Below are 15898 nucleotides of genomic sequence, written 5' to 3' on the forward strand. Positions count from 1 at the left end.
TGTAGTCCCAGCTACTTGGGAGGCTGAGGCAAGAGAACCACTTAAGCCCAGGAGTTGGAGGTTGCTGTGAGCTGTGTGATGCCACGGCACTCTACCAAGGGCAATAAAGTGAGACTCTGTCTCTACAAAAAAAAAAAAAAAAGTTATTTTAAAAATGTAACCCAGCTAAATGAGGGGACAAAACCCCCCAAAATATAAACCATAAAATCTAAAAAACAAAGACTCTCTCCAAGGACAACAAGGGGAGCCCTGGACGGCATCTGAGCCAGATCAGAGCAAGAAAGTGGAGGGCGCCAAAGAACTGTTTTAGGAATAAACAATCACAATAAATTTCATGATTAGTAGAATAGAGACACCTGAGGATATAGTGAAGGCACCCTGTGCCTTTATCAACAAAAACAATATGGGCAATTTGGCCAGGTGCAAAATGACTCATGGATGTAATCCTTGCACTCTGGGAGGCTGAGGCAGGTGGATCCCTTCAGTTCAGGAGTTTTATACCAGTCTGAGCAAAAGTGAGACCACCATCTGTACTAAAAAATAGAAAAACTGGGTGGCGCCTGTAGCTCACAGGAGTTCCTTTCTGTGCTTGGAGGAGGGACAGCAGAGTCTGGCTAGATTCTAGCAGGTAGCTTACCCTGCACCTGTCTAGTTACACCAGGCTGCCAGAGAGAGAAGTCAGAGGGCTCTATCCTCCTGGTACTAACTGAGTCTAGCTACATCTAGCTGGTTTGTAACCATGTGACCAGCCCAAATCAGGCCTACCATATGGATAACAAAATGTTGAGTTTCCTTGTAGTTACAACTGAGCCCAAACCAGGCACCCACAATAAGAAAAGCTTTGATCACTAACAACTCCTGTAACAATTCCTCCCATCAGAACCAAGAAGGCCAGAATGTGCCTGGAACCTAAATGCTAGAACTCTCAGAAATGGGATCCATTGATTCAGAAGGTCCTGGGCTCAAATCTGCCTCAACCTACCTTACTGGAATTGGCCAAATTTAATGACCTCCATTCAGACCCTAGGAAGTCAACACTCCTAAATCCTTTCCCTTGGACTTGCTCCAGCCCCCAAACAGGGGAGAAAGATTTAAGTCCACCTCCTGTCTCCTTGCTGGAGGCCCTATAATAAGCCGTTCTTTTCTCAGAAGCTACTGGCTTCTGTGCACATGGGACAGCGAGCCCGTTTGCTCACTAACGGGTTCAAGCAAAGAGCCCCTCCAAGTCTTTCAAAGTGCAAGGTCGCTGAAGCCCAATGCCATGTCAAATGCTTATTTACAAATACATCATAACAAACTGCCTCGTCTTCCCCTAGCCTGCAGCTTTTGGGCTTCAAATGTAGTCATGGAAAGATATAGTATCTGATTGGAGACCCTCCCCCCAAAAGGAGGTTTTCTTAAGACCCTACCAGTCTAGGAAGGAAACCAGTCCAAGCCTTACTTTCTCTTCTAAGCATTTCAGGAAAAATCTAAGAGGCATCATGAGAACTTTTTAGAAGGGGAGGGTTTGTGTGTGGGGGCGGCTTTCTGCCACATCAAAGAAGGGTCCTGCTGCCAGGGCTGTGGCCACTGGGCATGACCTGCTTCAAATGTGGGCCAGATTTTTCTGCCCCAGAAAAAACAGTTGATCATAAGCTGATAAGAAAGTGCCCAGGTCCCAGGCAAGAGATGCCCTGCTCCAGGGGACAGTGCTCTGGGCTGGGCTCACCATCCCTGAATTCTGGCTTCAGCTCCAGCTCTGTGGTTCTGTCCATCTGTAAAACCAAGGTGGCCGGCACAGTGACCCAGCCACCCCTCCTTGGTAATCAACAGAGAAATGAAATCCCACGTCCACACAGGCACGTACAAGAATACTCCTGCCTCATTCATAATAGCTTCAAACTAGAATGTCCATCGCCCGGTGAATGAACAAGTAAACCATGCTACGTCTGCACAACAGAATGCTGTTAAGCAATAAAAAGAATGAACTGCCGGGCAGTGCCTGTGGCTCAAAGGAGTAGGGCGCCAGCCCCATATGCAGGAGGTGGTGGGTTCAAACCCAGCCCTGGCCAAAAACTGCAGGGGGGGAAAAAAAAGAATGAACTGCTAATTGTAATAGGAGTGAATCTCAGAAACATTACGCTGAGTGAAGGAAGCCAGTCACCAAAGAATGATTCCATCTGTGTGAAATTCCAGAACAGACGAAATGCATCTAGAGCAAATTATGTAAAGCAAATCAGTTGTTGCCTGGGTCTGGAGGTAGGGGGAAGATTGGTTGAAGAGGGGCACTAGGAGACTTTCTGGGGTGACAGGAATGTTTTCCCTCTCTCTCTCTCTATCTGCACACACACATACTAGAACTTCTGTAACTTGACCACCCAAGGGTCTCTAAGAAACCGGTCAACGTAAGGAACTAGGCCTATCGTACTGATATACATGTGGTGCATGTCTGGGCTATGGAAATTAGTTCAACTTAAGGAGGTGGTCACCATGGAGGCTCTGCTGTATATACTTTTTTTTTTGGAGACAGGGTCTTTTTCTGTCTCCTGGGCCAGAGTGCAATGGCGTCATCATAGCTCACAGCCGCCTGAATCTCCTGAACTCCAGCAATTTTCCTGTTTTAGCCTCCCAGGTAGCTTGGACTACAGGCATGCACCACCATGCCCGACTAATTTTTTTTAACTTTTTGTAGAGACAAGATCTTGCTATGTTGCCCAGGCTGGTCATAAACTCCTAACCTTAAGTGATCCTCCTCAGACTCCCAAAGTGCTAGGATTCTAGGAATGAGCCTCTGTGCCCAGGCTATTTGATTGGACTTATAGTCAGAACTCATTGAACTGTATACTTAGGGGATTCTTGCATATAAATTAAATCCTACTCAAATTGATTTTGAAAGGAAAAATACTTTAAAAATTGAGGATGGGCAGGGTGAGGTGGCTCATGCCTGTAATACCAGCATTCTGGGAGGCCAAGGTGGGTGGATCACTTGAGCTCACGAGTTTGAGAGCAATGCAAGCAAGAGCAGGACCCCTTCTCTAAAAAATAGCTGGGCATTGTAGCAGGCTCCGATAGTCCCAGCTACTTGGGAGGCTGAGGCAAGAGGATCTCTTGAGCCCAAGAGTTTGAGGGTGCTGTAGCTATGATGCCACAGCACTCTACCCACCCAGGGTGAGAGAGTGAGACAGTCTCCAAATAAATAAACAATAAGATAAATAAAACTTGAGGATGTGTTTAAACATCAGGAGATTTCAGGTTTCTCTTAACTAGCATCAGAAGGTCTGGGTCACTGGGCCACTGTCCTGGGGATCACAGGGGTTGGAGATGAGCAGCTGCTTCTCTGCTTTGACCTTCTGAAGCACAGATCTGATGGTCTCAGTCAGGGGCAGCAGGAATCCTGCTCATAGGCAGCCGGCGCTGTGCTTCCTCCTGGAAATCAGTCTCTGTTGGGTAAGTCTTCCCTGGAGACACCAGGCTCAGTGGCACTGATTCTCAGATGTTGCCCCCACAGGTATGGCTGAGATGGATACCACCTCAGAGCTGCCTCCTCCAGGGACCCACCTTGACTGCAGCACCACCCCAGAGAGCAGGGAGACGCTTGAGAGGTGACCCCAGCCCTCCACCCCCACCTCTGCTGCGTGTGCTGCAGGCTGGGCTGCCCTACCAGCTCCAGGGGATGCCTGGGGTGGTGGTGGGAGCACAGGCTGGATCCTTCATGCCAAGCTTGCAGGTCATTTGGGGGAGTGTGTGTCCATCTCTGTGCTGGCATTATGGGAAAGCCAGATAGCCTAGAACCCCAGAGCGGAGGGCAGCGTCTCATATACCAAGAGTGGTGGGTTCGAACCCAGCCCCGGCCAAACTGCAACAAATAAATAGCTGGGCGTTGTGGCGGGCACCTGTAGTCCCAACTACTCGGGAGGCTAAAGCAAAGACAATCGCCTAAGCCCAAGAGCTGGAGGTTGCTGTGAGCTGTGGTGGCATAGCACTCTACTGAGGGTGACAAAGTGAGACTCTCTCTAAAAAACAATGCCTGGCAGAGACAGTGGGCAGAGAATCTGGGGATCCAGGCCTTGACTACAGTCTCTAGAGAAAGAGGATCATTCCTGGATACGCGCTCCCCTTTTCCACGTGGATCCGTCACCCTGCCCTTCGGCTTCCCTCCCCACAGCTCCCACGACACCAACACCATGGGCTCCCTGGTGGACTCCCAGACCATCGAGACGCTGCCCATCCCGACAAGCGCCCCCATCTCCCTCTCCTCCACGGGAAAGCCCATTCTAGATGCAGGTAATGACAGTCTGTGCCTGGCAGAGGGGTTCCCTCTCAGGGGGCCTGGAGGGAAGCGTCTCCTTCATGGGTGTGGCCTGGGAGGGGATTGAGATAGACCACAGGTGTTTGGCTTTTTCTTTTTTTGAGACAGAGTCTCACTATGTCACCTTCAATAGAGTGCTATTACGTCATAGCTCACAGCAACCTCAAACTCCTGGGCTTGATTCTCTTGCCTCAGTCTCCCAAGTAGCTGAGACTACAGGCGCCTGCCACAATGCCCTGCTATTTTTTGTTGCAGTTGTCGTTGTTTAGCTGGCCTGGGCCAGTTTGAACCCACCAGCCTTGGTGTATGTGGCTGGTGCTATAACCACTGTGCTACAGGTGCCAAGCCGTGTCTGGCTTCTTGAGTTGGGGCTGTGGGTCTGTCACTTGCTAGTGACTATTATTTCATTCTTGTAAGCAGGAATTTTTTTTTTTTTTTTTTTTTTGCAGTTTTTGGCTGGAGATGGGTTTGAACCCGCCACCTCCAGCATATGGGGCCGGCGCCCTACTCCTTTGAGCTACAGGCGTCACCCCATTTTTTTTTTTTTTTAAATACGGAATGCTTTATAAATTTGCATGTCATCCTTGAGCAGGGGCCACGCTAATCTTCTCTGTATGGTTCCAATTTTAGTCTATGTGCTGCCGAAGCAAGCACTGAGCAGGAATTTTTTCACAGCTTCATCCTGATGGCCCCTAAGTGCTACACAGAAAACAAGTTGGCCAGGCGTGGTGGTTCACACCCAGCACTCTGGGAACCACAGCGGGTGGATCGCCTGAGCTCATGAATTTGAGACCAGCTCTGAGCTAAAATGAGAACTTGTCTCTAAAAACATAGCTGGGCGTTGTGGCAGGCACCTGTAGTCCCAGCTACTCGAGAGGCTAAGAGAATTGCTTGAGCCTAAGGGTTTGAGGTTGCTGTGAGCTGTGATGCACAGCACTCTACCAGGGATGGAAAAAAAAAAAAAAAGAAAGAAAGAAAACAAGTTATTTGTCAGATGACTTTTTTTTTTTTGAGACAGAGTCTCAAGCTATTGCCCTGGGTAGAGTAGCTGGGACTACAGGCGCTTGCCACAACACCTGGCTATTTTTTTGTTGCAGTTGTGGTTGTTTAGCTGGCCCCAGGCTGGGTTCGAACCTGCCAGCCTGTTTATGGCCGGCGCCCTACCCACTGAGCTATAGGTACCACCTATTAGATGAAGTCATCTAATAGATGATTCTTTTTTTGTAGAGACAAAGTCTCACTTTATCACCCTCAGTAGAGTGCCCTGGCGTCACACGGCTCACAGCAACCTCCAGCTCCTGGGCATAGGCAGTTCTCTTGCCTCAGCCTCCCAAGTAGCTGAGACTACAGGCGCCCGCCACAATGCCCAGCTATTTTTTTGTTGCAGTTTGGCGGGGTCCGGGTTTGAACCCACCACTCTCGGTATATGGGGCCAGTGCCCTACCCACTGAGCCACAGGCGCCACCCGGATGATTTCTTGATCTTGACTAGTTGCTAATCCCTCTGAGCCTCAGTTTTCTCACCTGTGAAACTGTAAAGGAATAGACCAGGCAGGATTGTAGGCAGTATCACGTGTATCTAGCACATCACCTCGCAGGTTGGACGGTCACAGTGTTACCTCTTGAAAGATGGTTTCCGGCCATTCATTTTTGGACTTGCAGTTCTAGCTACTGACACTAGATGGCGGTAGTTCCCACGTCAGTTGTTGTCTAAGTGGACTCCTCAGTGGCGGCCTTGGCGCCTCCAAGAACGGGTTAGAAAAGCAAATTATGGGGCCCTCCCTAGGCCTACAGAACCAGACGTTGCATTTTAACGTGATCTCCAGGGCACACATATGCACATTAATGTCTGAGACACACTTAACAACTGGCATGTGCCTCTTTTTTAACATCTAAAAGTGGATATGAAAAGTGATAAGCCGATATACTGTGTCTATATGTGACAAAAAGAAAAAGGGAACAAGTTGAGCACTACGACCTAAAGAAACAGATCCAGATGACAGTTAAGCGTGTGGGCTCTGGAGTCTGCCTGGCCTGACCTGGGACACTGCCACTTACTGTAGGGAGTGACCTGGGAGAAGTTACTGAACCTTCTCAAGCCTTAGTCTCCTTGTTTATAAATGGAGATAGTGAGGGTGCCTGGGACATAGGTTGTTGATTCATTCATTCTGAGATGCTTGCTGCATGTGTTCATGTGCAGAGTGGACCCCATGCCTGCCCTCGTGGAGCTCACACTCTCGGGGTTGGCTGGCTGTTGGACCTCATCCAACCACCTCTTCCCTGTCCCCCTGCTCAGCTTCCTTCCCTCCTAATCTGGCCACACCAGAAGTGCTGCCAGGTGCCCATCACACTGTGTCCTTCTCCGTAGTCCCCAGACTTTGGTCATTTATTATTAGTAGTAGTAGAGATGGGGGTCTCATTATGTTGCCCTGGCTAGTCTCACACTCCTGGCTTCAGTCTTCCTTCCTCGGCCTCCCAAAGTGCTAGGATTATAGGCACAAGCAACCACACCCGGCCCAGACTCTCACCTTTTATATCTCAGTTCTTTCTTCATTCTGGCTCCTTGATGGCTCAATTTCTCACCTTCTAGAAATTGCTCTTCTCTCAACTATAAGTAGTTGATTGGTTTCCTGGAGCCAGGTAAAGGAGGGCAGGGAGGTAAGGGCTGGGTCAGATACAGTCCTGGCTTGGGCATAGACCAGGTATCATTAATCACAATGTGTCCCAGGGGAAGGAGGAAGTAGTCTAAAGCTAGGGCTGTCCTGTGTGGTTGCTGTGGGACAAAGAGTGAGGGCCCCTGTGTGTTTCAGGACCAGTACTTTCATGGGTGATCATGATGCTGGTGATAGTGCTTGGCTCTAGCTTCCTCCTCCTGTGCCACTGGAAGGCCTGCAGGAAGTGGATTCAGCAGAGTAAGTGGATGTGTCCTTGGGGCTTGGGAGGGGTATGGGTTGCTGTCTGCTAGCCTGGCCTGCTCTTGGAGGCAGGCACCTCCAGCCCTCCTCCTGCTGTCATTTCAGAGCTCCACCTGTGCTACCCAGTCCAGACCTTCCGGCCCACGCTGGATTCTGTAGGTGAGTGTCCAGAGGTCCAAAGAGGCTGCCTGAGCCAGGCACACATAGTGCTGGACCAGGCTTGGGCTTGGAAAACTGAACTTCTTCTAGTCCAGCCTCAGGGCTCCCTCTGTTTGGCTTCCCAAGAGCTGCTGCTCCTCCCTAGCCCCACCTGGAGTGGGAATATAACTTGAAAGCCACATGGCTTGCCCCGTGTAGCCTTTGGCTGCAGTGCTGGTGTGATTTACAGACCCATGGTGTCATTCATTCTTTCCTCCTCTGCACCCCTGGTCAGGACATTCCTGAGTGCTCTCTTTTCCTCTCTTCTTTCTCTCTGCCCCCTCTTTCTCTTTCTCCCTGTTATACCCCCTGGCAAGTCAGCACAGTGCACTTGGGGCACACAGGGTATATGGTCTGCAGGGCTGACTGACAGGGCTGGACTCCTGGTTCTGCCATTTAACAAGCTATGTGACTCAGTTTCCTCATCTGTAGAATGAAGATGGTGGAACCTACTTCAGAGGCTTGGCCTGTGGATTAATTGAGGTTGGGCTGCTAAGTGTGGTGTGATACGGGGCAAAGTGGCTGCCCGAGGTCAGCTGCTGCCTTGTTGACAGGCCCTGTGTCTGGGGCCTTCTTTTCTCACCAGGAGTCCCAGATCCTTGCTGTGATCCCTGCCCCGCCCTCAGGCCAGTCATCCCAGAAGCCCGCCAGGGTCTTCACCACTCCACCCCTCTCTGCAGGGGGTCTCTTCCAGCTCCCCCCTGGAAGCTAAATCTCTTCTCTCTCCTGTGCAGCCCTGTCAAGGCAGGCCTAGGTCTTCCTCAGCACCTCACAAGCATTGATTGGGCACCTACTGTGTGCTGGGCCCTGACAGGAGAGTTGCCTGAGTCTCCCTTTCTGGTTTGCAAGGTGGGTTCTTACAGAGGGTGTCACAACCCGTCCAGCGAGAAGAGACAAGGCCCAGAAAGGCAGGTGACTGGCCCAGAGCCACATGGCCTGGGAGCAGCGCAGCCAGGCTCAGGCGCTGGTCCTCGGGGAGGATTTGATCAACGGAGGGTTTTGCCTGTAGAGGGTTCAGCCCTGCCCGCTCTTCCTCCCCAGTTCTGTTCACCACTCCAGGGCTCACTGAGAGCCCAGTGGTCAGCTGAGGCTCATGCTATCGCCTCCGTCCTTACCCCCCACCCCACCCCAAGACCCTTGGAGAGTCTTGCACTGGGCTGTCTGTTGGCATGGGCACAAAAACACTGAGGCATGTTTTGAATTTGATGAGTTTCACAAGTGAGTGCTGTGTTCCCTTTGCAAGGGGGGTTTTTGTGTTTTGATAGTTTCAAGCCTGTTTCCATGAGCTGTCAGGCTCACCGTCTCATTGAAACCGGCACTTGCTTTCTTGACATTTTTCTAGTATTAGAATTTCCGTTGCTGTCAGTGTATTTTTTTCTTCAAACCTTTGTGAAAGCAGTTTTCATACAAAAAAGATAAAAACAAGAAAGAGAGAGAAGGAAAGAAAGAAAGGAAGAAAGAGCTTTTCCTAAAGAAGCCAAGTCTATAAGGAACTGAGCCCTGAGACTCAGGGTGGACATCCTGTCCCAGGCCATTTCTAGCCCTTTAGTTTCTGCCACGTATCCCTTGGGGTCTGGGTTTCCAGGCCCGAGAAGGGAGAAGGCAGGTGAAGCCAGGACAGGTGAGTTCATAGGGCACAGGGTGAGAAGGGACTGAGCAGGATGGACGCCCCTGTCCCTGCTGGAGCAGTGGAGGGGGCAGGAGTGAAGGAGAATCGTTAATTTGTCCCTCGTCATCTACTCAGATCATCTTTGTGGAGCGTTTGCTCAGTGCAGGCTGTGGGCTGAACACAGAAACTGTCCTAACTCCCCCCAGCTTTCAGATCAGTGTGGATGGCTCAAAGCGGGTAAAGGAGAGCAGGTTGGGAACGTGCACCCCTCTGTCCCAGATCTGGGCCAGGCGGGGGTGTGCGTGTGTCTTGGTTCGTAGAGCAGGGAGGGCATCAGGGATCTGTGATCTGTGCAGGAACAATTAGCTGCTCACCAGCCAGCTCTGGAATCCATCTGATTTTTCCTACCAGTGTCCTTGCTGAGAGGCATTCGCAAAGCACACACAGGATGTTATTTTGCTCTTACAGAGGCTGAGGAGGTACCTACTGCTCTTAGCCCCTCTCACAGATGAGCAGCCTGAGGCTCAGGAAGGTGAAGCGCTTGTTTAAGATCATGTACTTGGAAAGCATAGGACCAGGATCTTTTTCTTTTTTTTTGAGACAGAGCCTCATGCTATCACCCTGGGTAGAGTGCCATGGCATCACAGCTCACAGCAACTTCCAACTCCTGGGCTCAAGGGAGTCTCCTGCCTCAGCCTCCCAAGTAGCTGGGACCACAGGCGCCCACCACAACGCCTGGCCATTTTTTGGTTGCAGCCATCATTGTTGTTTGGTGGGCCTGGGCTGGGGATTCGAACCCTCCACCTTAGGTGCATGTGGCTGGCGCCTTAGCCGCTTGAGCCACAGGCGCTGCACCAGGACCGGGATCTTACTGTCACTGCGATTTTCATTCTCGGCACTAATGACCCTTGAGAAGGGACAAATTCGTTACTGCGGGGAGCTGTCCTGGGCCTCATGGAACGGTTAGCAGCCCACAAGATGCTCATAATACATGTACCCTCAGTTGTGACAAGGAAAACTGTCTCCGGACATTGCCATGTGGTTCCTGGAGATAAACTACCACTGACCTACCGACCACTAAGATTCTTTCAATTCGAGGCTGGGCAAGGTGGCTCATGCCTATAATCCCAGCTCTCTGGGAGGCTGAGGTGGGTGGATTTGAGCTCACAGGTTTGAGACCAGCCTGAGCAAGAGCGAGACCCTGTCTCTAAAAATAGCTGGGCATTGTGGCAGGTGCCTATAGCCCCAGCTACTTGGGAGGCTGAGGCAAGAGCATTGCTTAAGCCCAAGAGTTAGAGGTTGCTGTGAGCTATGAAGCTACAGCACTCTAGTGAGGGCAGATGGTAGATTGAAAAAAACAATTTTTTTGTTTTGAAACAATTTCAAACTTGCAGAAAAGTTAGAAGTACAATACAAAGAACTTCTGAATGATTTGAGGGCAGCTTACTGACTTGACACCTTAGCACCCCCAAATCTTGACTGTGTGTTTCATGCAAACAAGGGGGTATTTTTACATGACCAGAGTAAAATCATCAGAATCAGGAGACTCACATCGACCACATTACCACCAATGGATTCTCAGGCCCTGTTCAGATTTCTTCACTTGTCCCAGTGAAGGCCTTCTCAGCAGAAGGATCCAGCTGAGTTGGGAGTGGCAGTTGGTTGTCCGGCTCCTTGAGTTCCCTTGAGTCTGGGTCCCTTCCCCAGGCTTTTCCTTCGTTGACATGTAGGAAGAGTGCGGAATGGCGATTCCCTAACGCCCCCCCCCCCTTTGGGTTTGTTTGACTGGTGTTTCCTCCTGAGTGGATTCAGGGCCTGCGTCTTTTGGCCGGAAGATCCTAGAAATGATGCCAGGCTCTTCTGGGGACTCCTGATCTGTCCCCTTTCCAATGCTGTGTGCACTTAGAGCCCTTGCTGAAAGTGACATCCGCCCGGCCTTCCCACTGGAGGGGTCATTCGTTTCTCTTTGACGATTACCGATTCTTTTGAAGGGAGATACGTGGAGGCTGTGTCAATACCCAGTTCTTCATCAGACTCTCGTTTTTTTTCTTTCTTTTTTTTTTTTAAATGAATTTTATTTATTTATTTATTTATTTATTTATTTATTTGCAGTTTTTGGCCAGGGCCGGGTTTGAACCCACCACTTCCGGCATATGGGGCCGGCACCCTACTCCTTCGAACCATAGGCGCCGCCCTCATTTTCTTTATTGATACATTTGTATCTGTATGGACTCAGGGATTCATATTTTGTTCCATGGGTTATACTCTGTTACCATTTCGTCTGATGCTCAAATGGTCCCAGAGTAGGTCAGGGAGGACCCCATCCTCTGGTGTTCTGAGCACTTCCCTATTCCCAGATGTTCCCGGCTTAGCCTGTGAGCTCTTCTGCCCCAGCTCTGAATCTCATCTGTCCCACGAGCCTAGGGTTTCGATCTGGGAATGCCTCTTGCTAAAGCCTGGCTGATACTCTGTGCCAAACTCCTCCCTTGTGCCTGTTCTGCTTCTCATAGCGTCGGGAAATCACAGACCAGAGAGGAGATGGGGCTGAAAGGGGAGAAGGGTGGCGATGGATGAGACCCAGAACTCACAGGCTTCTCCAGAGAGGCCTTCGGGGCAGGCTGGGATACCATGTGCTTGTCCCTGAGGGGCTGCCGCTGCCCAGTGTGTTCCTGGACTGCTGGTCTGGGGTGCCAGATGGGTTTACGAGAAGATAGTAGTTGTTCCTAAAAGCGAGGAAACCAATAAATTAGGACGGCAGATTGAAGCAACATTCTTAGGGGAAAAGCACTTAACGAAATCTGACCTTTGTACTTGGCAAGTTTTGTTCTGGGTCTTTATCAGAGTCCTGGTGAGTTGTAACATGGCTGTAAGCAGGGTCAGGACCTTCTGGTTTCTGCCCTTCCACCTTTATGCTGGTTTACACCTGATTCTGAGAGTCAGTATTGATGTCAATTTTCTTTTTGGTGTGATGAGAGAGCTGAGCTGACCATATTAACATTCTAGACTCTTCTAGGACCGGCTATGTGCCAGACAAGTATCCTATGTTCTTTCACTTTTCATTTTGTTTTTGTTTTTGTTTTTGTTTTTTTGAGACAGAGCCTCAAGCTGTTGCCCTGGGTAGAGTGCTATGACATCACAGCTCACAGCAACCTCCAACTCCTGGGCCCAAGTGAGTCTCCTGCCTTTGCCTCCCAAATAGCTGGGACTACAGGTGCCCGCCACAACGCCTGGCTATTTTTTGGTTGCAGCCGTCATTGTTGTTTGGTGGGCCCAGGCTGGATTTGAACCTGCCAGCTCAGGTGTACGTGGCTGGCACCTTAGCCACTTGAGCCACAGGCACTGAGCCTCTCTTTTTAATATTTAAAATATCAGAAATTCTAAATAGATTTCACTTTTTTGAGATAGAGGCTCACTTTGTTGCCCTCGGTAGAGAGTGCAGTGGCATCATAGCTCACAGCAACCTCCAGCTCTTGGACTTTAGGCGATTCTCTTGCCTCGGCCTCCCGAGTAGCTGGGACTACAGGCACCCGCCACAACGCCCAGCTATTTTTTGTTGCAGTTTGGCCAGGGCCAAGTTTGAACCTGCCACCCTTGGTATATGGGGCTAGTGCCCTACTCACTGAGTGGCTCACACCTGTAATCCCAGCACTCTGGGAGGCTGAGGCGGGTGGATTGCCTGAGCTCATGGGTTAGAGACCAGCCTAAGCAAGAGCAAGACCTCTGGGTGGAGTGCCTTTGCATCATCATAGCTCACAGCAACCTCAAACTCTTAGGCTCAAACAGTCCTCTTGCCCAGGCTCTCGAGTAGCTGGGACTCAAGCAATCTGTCCCTCTTGGCCTCCCAGAGTGCTAAGATTACAGGAATGAGTGAGTCACCCAACAGGCTCTAATCTTAAAGTATCAAGTCTTGCTTCCCTGCTCCTGAGGGGAAATATAGCACTTTTATTTATTTATTTATTTTTGAGACATAGTCTCAGTATGTCGTCCTCGGTAGAGTGCTGTGATGTCACAGCTCACAGCAACTTCAAACTCTTGGGCTTAAGCAAATTCTCTTGCCTCAGCCTCCCAATTGTCTTGTCTCAGTTGGGACTAGAGGTGCCCACCACAACACCCAGCTATTTTTTTTGTTGCAGTTGTCATTGTTTTTTTTTTTTTGTACAGAAGGTCTTTATTGATGGAGGAGGGAGGCTGCAGAGCAGCACCAAAGAGGAGAGAAAAAGAGAAGAGAAAAGAGAGAAGAGGAGAGAGTGGGGAAGAGAAGAGAGAGAGGGAGAGCAGGAAGGAAGAGGGGGAGAGGGGGAGAAAGCCGTTGTCATTGTTGCTTAGCAGGCCAGGGCTGGGTTTGAACCTGCCAGCCCCACTGTATGTGGCTGGCACCCTAACCACTGAGCTATGGGCACTGAACCATTACAGCACTTTTTTTTTTTGAGACGAGCCTCAAGCTGTCACTCTGGGTAGAGTGCTGTGGCATTGCAGCCTCCAACTCCTGAGCTCAAGTGATTCTCCTGCCTCTGCCTCCCAAGAAGCTGGGACTATAGGTGCCCACCGCAATGCCTGGCTATTTTTTGGTTGCAGCCGTCATTGTTGTTTGGTGAGCCCAGGCTGGATTTGAACCCACCAGCTCAGGTGTATGTGGCTGGTGCCTTAGCCACTTGAGCCATAGGCACTGAGCCTCTCTTTTTAATATTTAAAATATTAGAAATTCTAAATAGATTTCACCTTTTTGAGACAGAGTCTTACTTTGTTGCCCTCGGTAGAGAGTGCAGTGGCATCATAGCTCACAGCAACCTCCAGCTCTTGGGCTTTAGGTGATTCTCTTTCCTCAGCCTCCCGAGGAGCTGGGACGACAGATACCCGCCACAACACCTGGCTATTTTTTTTTGCAATTTGGCCGGGGCCGGGTTTGAACCTGCCACCCTTGGTATATGGGTCTGGTACCCTACTCACTAAGCCACAGGTGCCACCCAATAGATTTCACTTTTTAGGACAGTTTTTTTTTTTTTTTTTTTTTGAGACAGAGCCTCAAGCTGTCCCCCTCGGTAGAGTGCCATGGCATCACAGCTCATAGCAACCTGCAACTCCTGGGCTCAAGCGAGTCTCTTGCCTCTGCCTCCCAAGTAGCTGGGACTACAGGCGCCTGCCACAACGCCTGGCCATTTTTTGGTTGCAGCCGTCGTTGTTGTTTGGCGGGCCCGGGCTGGATTCGAACCCACCACCTTAGGTGTATGTGGCTGGCGCCTTAGCTGCTGTAGCCACAGGGGCCGAGCCAGGACAGTTTTAAGTTTATGGAAAATTTGAGATGATAGTACAGGAGTCCCATTAACCCCACACCCAGTTTTCTTTGTTATTAACATCTTACATTAACGTGGTACATTTGCCACAATACATGAACTATACCGACGCAGTATTAGGCGCTAAAACCCATATGTTATCCAGATTTACCTCGTTTTACCTAATATTCCGGGATCCCATCGGAACCCACAGTACATGTACTCAGCACATCTCCTTAGACCCCTCCAGTCTCTGACAGATTCTCAGACCAGTGTCCTTGACCTTGATGGGTTTGACACTTTTGAGCAGCATTGATTCTGTATTTTGCGGGTCTCTCTACTGGGTTCTGTCTCATGTTTTCCTCCCCGTAAGGCCCAGGTTATGGGTTTAGGGGACCACAGAGGTGCCGTTCTCATCCTGTCAGACCGAAGGCTCCTGCTCTCAATGTCATGAGCCCCCGGGCCCCTCACTTTCCGGGTCTTGCTTCATCTTCACACTACCCTATGTGCAGCGGGGGTGATGCCTTGGATTTTCCAGACAAGAGGACTAAGGCTCGGAGAAGGGAAGTCATGCCGTGCTGGTTCACTGCCAAGGGGGCGCCCGCTCTGGGACAGCTCACAGGTGTTTGCCTTGTTTTCAAGTTTGGGGTTATTGTAAATACCACTGCGGTGTACAGCCTTTTTGTTTTCTTTCAGGTTATTTCCTGAGGGTGTGTTCCCCGGAGAGGGACGTTGTGTTGAAGGGGGTGAGGTTTTCGTTGCCAGACGACTCTTTAGAAAAATGGAAGTGACCCCCAGGGCACGGGCAGCTCGGTGCCCCTGCTTACCCACTTCCTCTCCAAGGACGAGTTGTATCATTACTTCATCTTGTTATTTGGTTGTACAACCCCCTCTTCTTTTTTTTCCTGGCTACCCCGATGACTTGGCACCCACTAACCGTTGGCTGTTTGCAAAACTTAAAATCACCCAGGAAGGACCATGATTTGGCTTCACTGACATCATTGAAAAGAATGTGCCTCAGGTCAGAGAGCGTTTCTCAACGTGGTGGCAAAGGCCGTGGGCAGTGGCTCCCTCGAGGGAATGAGCCACGAACTCCCCGGGTGACCACTCTGCGCGGGGTGGCAGTTACAGGATAAGGAAACTTGGCACACGTGTCACCCTGGAACCAGTCATGCCATTGTACACATGGGCTTCTTTCACCATCATTCTGGTCCCTTTCTTTGTCAGACACTGTATTTATTTATTTAATTAAATTTTTTGAGATAAAGTCCCACTTTGTCATCCTTGGTAGAGTGTCCTGGCATCATAGCTCACAGCAACCGCAAACTCTTGGCTTTAAGTGATCCTCTTGCTTCAGCCTCTCAAGTAGCTGGAACTACAGGTGCCCACCACAATGACCAGCTATTTTTAGAGACAGGGTCTTGCTCTAGCTCAGGCTGGTCTCAAACTCCTGAGCTCAGGCAGTCCACCTGCCTCAGCCTTCCAGAGTGCTAAGATTACAGGCGTGAGGCCTATTTATTTATTTTTGAGACAAAGTCTCACTCTGTCACCCTTGATAGAGTGCTGTGGCATCCTAGCTCATAGCAATCTCAAAACTCCTAGCTCAAGTGATCCTCTTA

The 15898-nt window shown here is 50.1% G+C and overlaps 1 protein-coding gene and 1 non-coding gene across 3 annotated transcripts in view; one reads left to right on the plus strand and one right to left on the minus strand.

Annotated features, from left to right (window-relative positions):
- The window catches only part of TNFRSF8 (TNF receptor superfamily member 8), a 40580-nt gene that overhangs the window by 16325 nt on the left and 8357 nt on the right, over positions 1-15898 (plus strand). For both annotated transcript variants that reach the window (XM_012807270.2, XM_012807268.2), the window contains exons 6-9: positions 3488-3581; positions 4145-4263; positions 7098-7199; positions 7308-7361. In XM_012807270.2, coding sequence (XP_012662724.1) covers positions 3488-3581; positions 4145-4263; positions 7098-7199; positions 7308-7361 — 369 coding nt within the window. The remainder of the gene's footprint in view (positions 1-3487; positions 3582-4144; positions 4264-7097; positions 7200-7307; positions 7362-15898) is intronic.
- Positions 4836-4942, minus strand: LOC111726479. The gene has a single exon (XR_002774245.1). It is a non-coding gene; the product is annotated as a U6 spliceosomal RNA (small nuclear RNA).

This window comes from Otolemur garnettii, unplaced genomic scaffold, assembly GCF_000181295.1.
Source record: "Otolemur garnettii isolate 467f Iridium unplaced genomic scaffold, OtoGar3 scaffold00067, whole genome shotgun sequence".
NCBI lineage: Eukaryota > Metazoa > Chordata > Mammalia > Primates > Galagidae > Otolemur > Otolemur garnettii.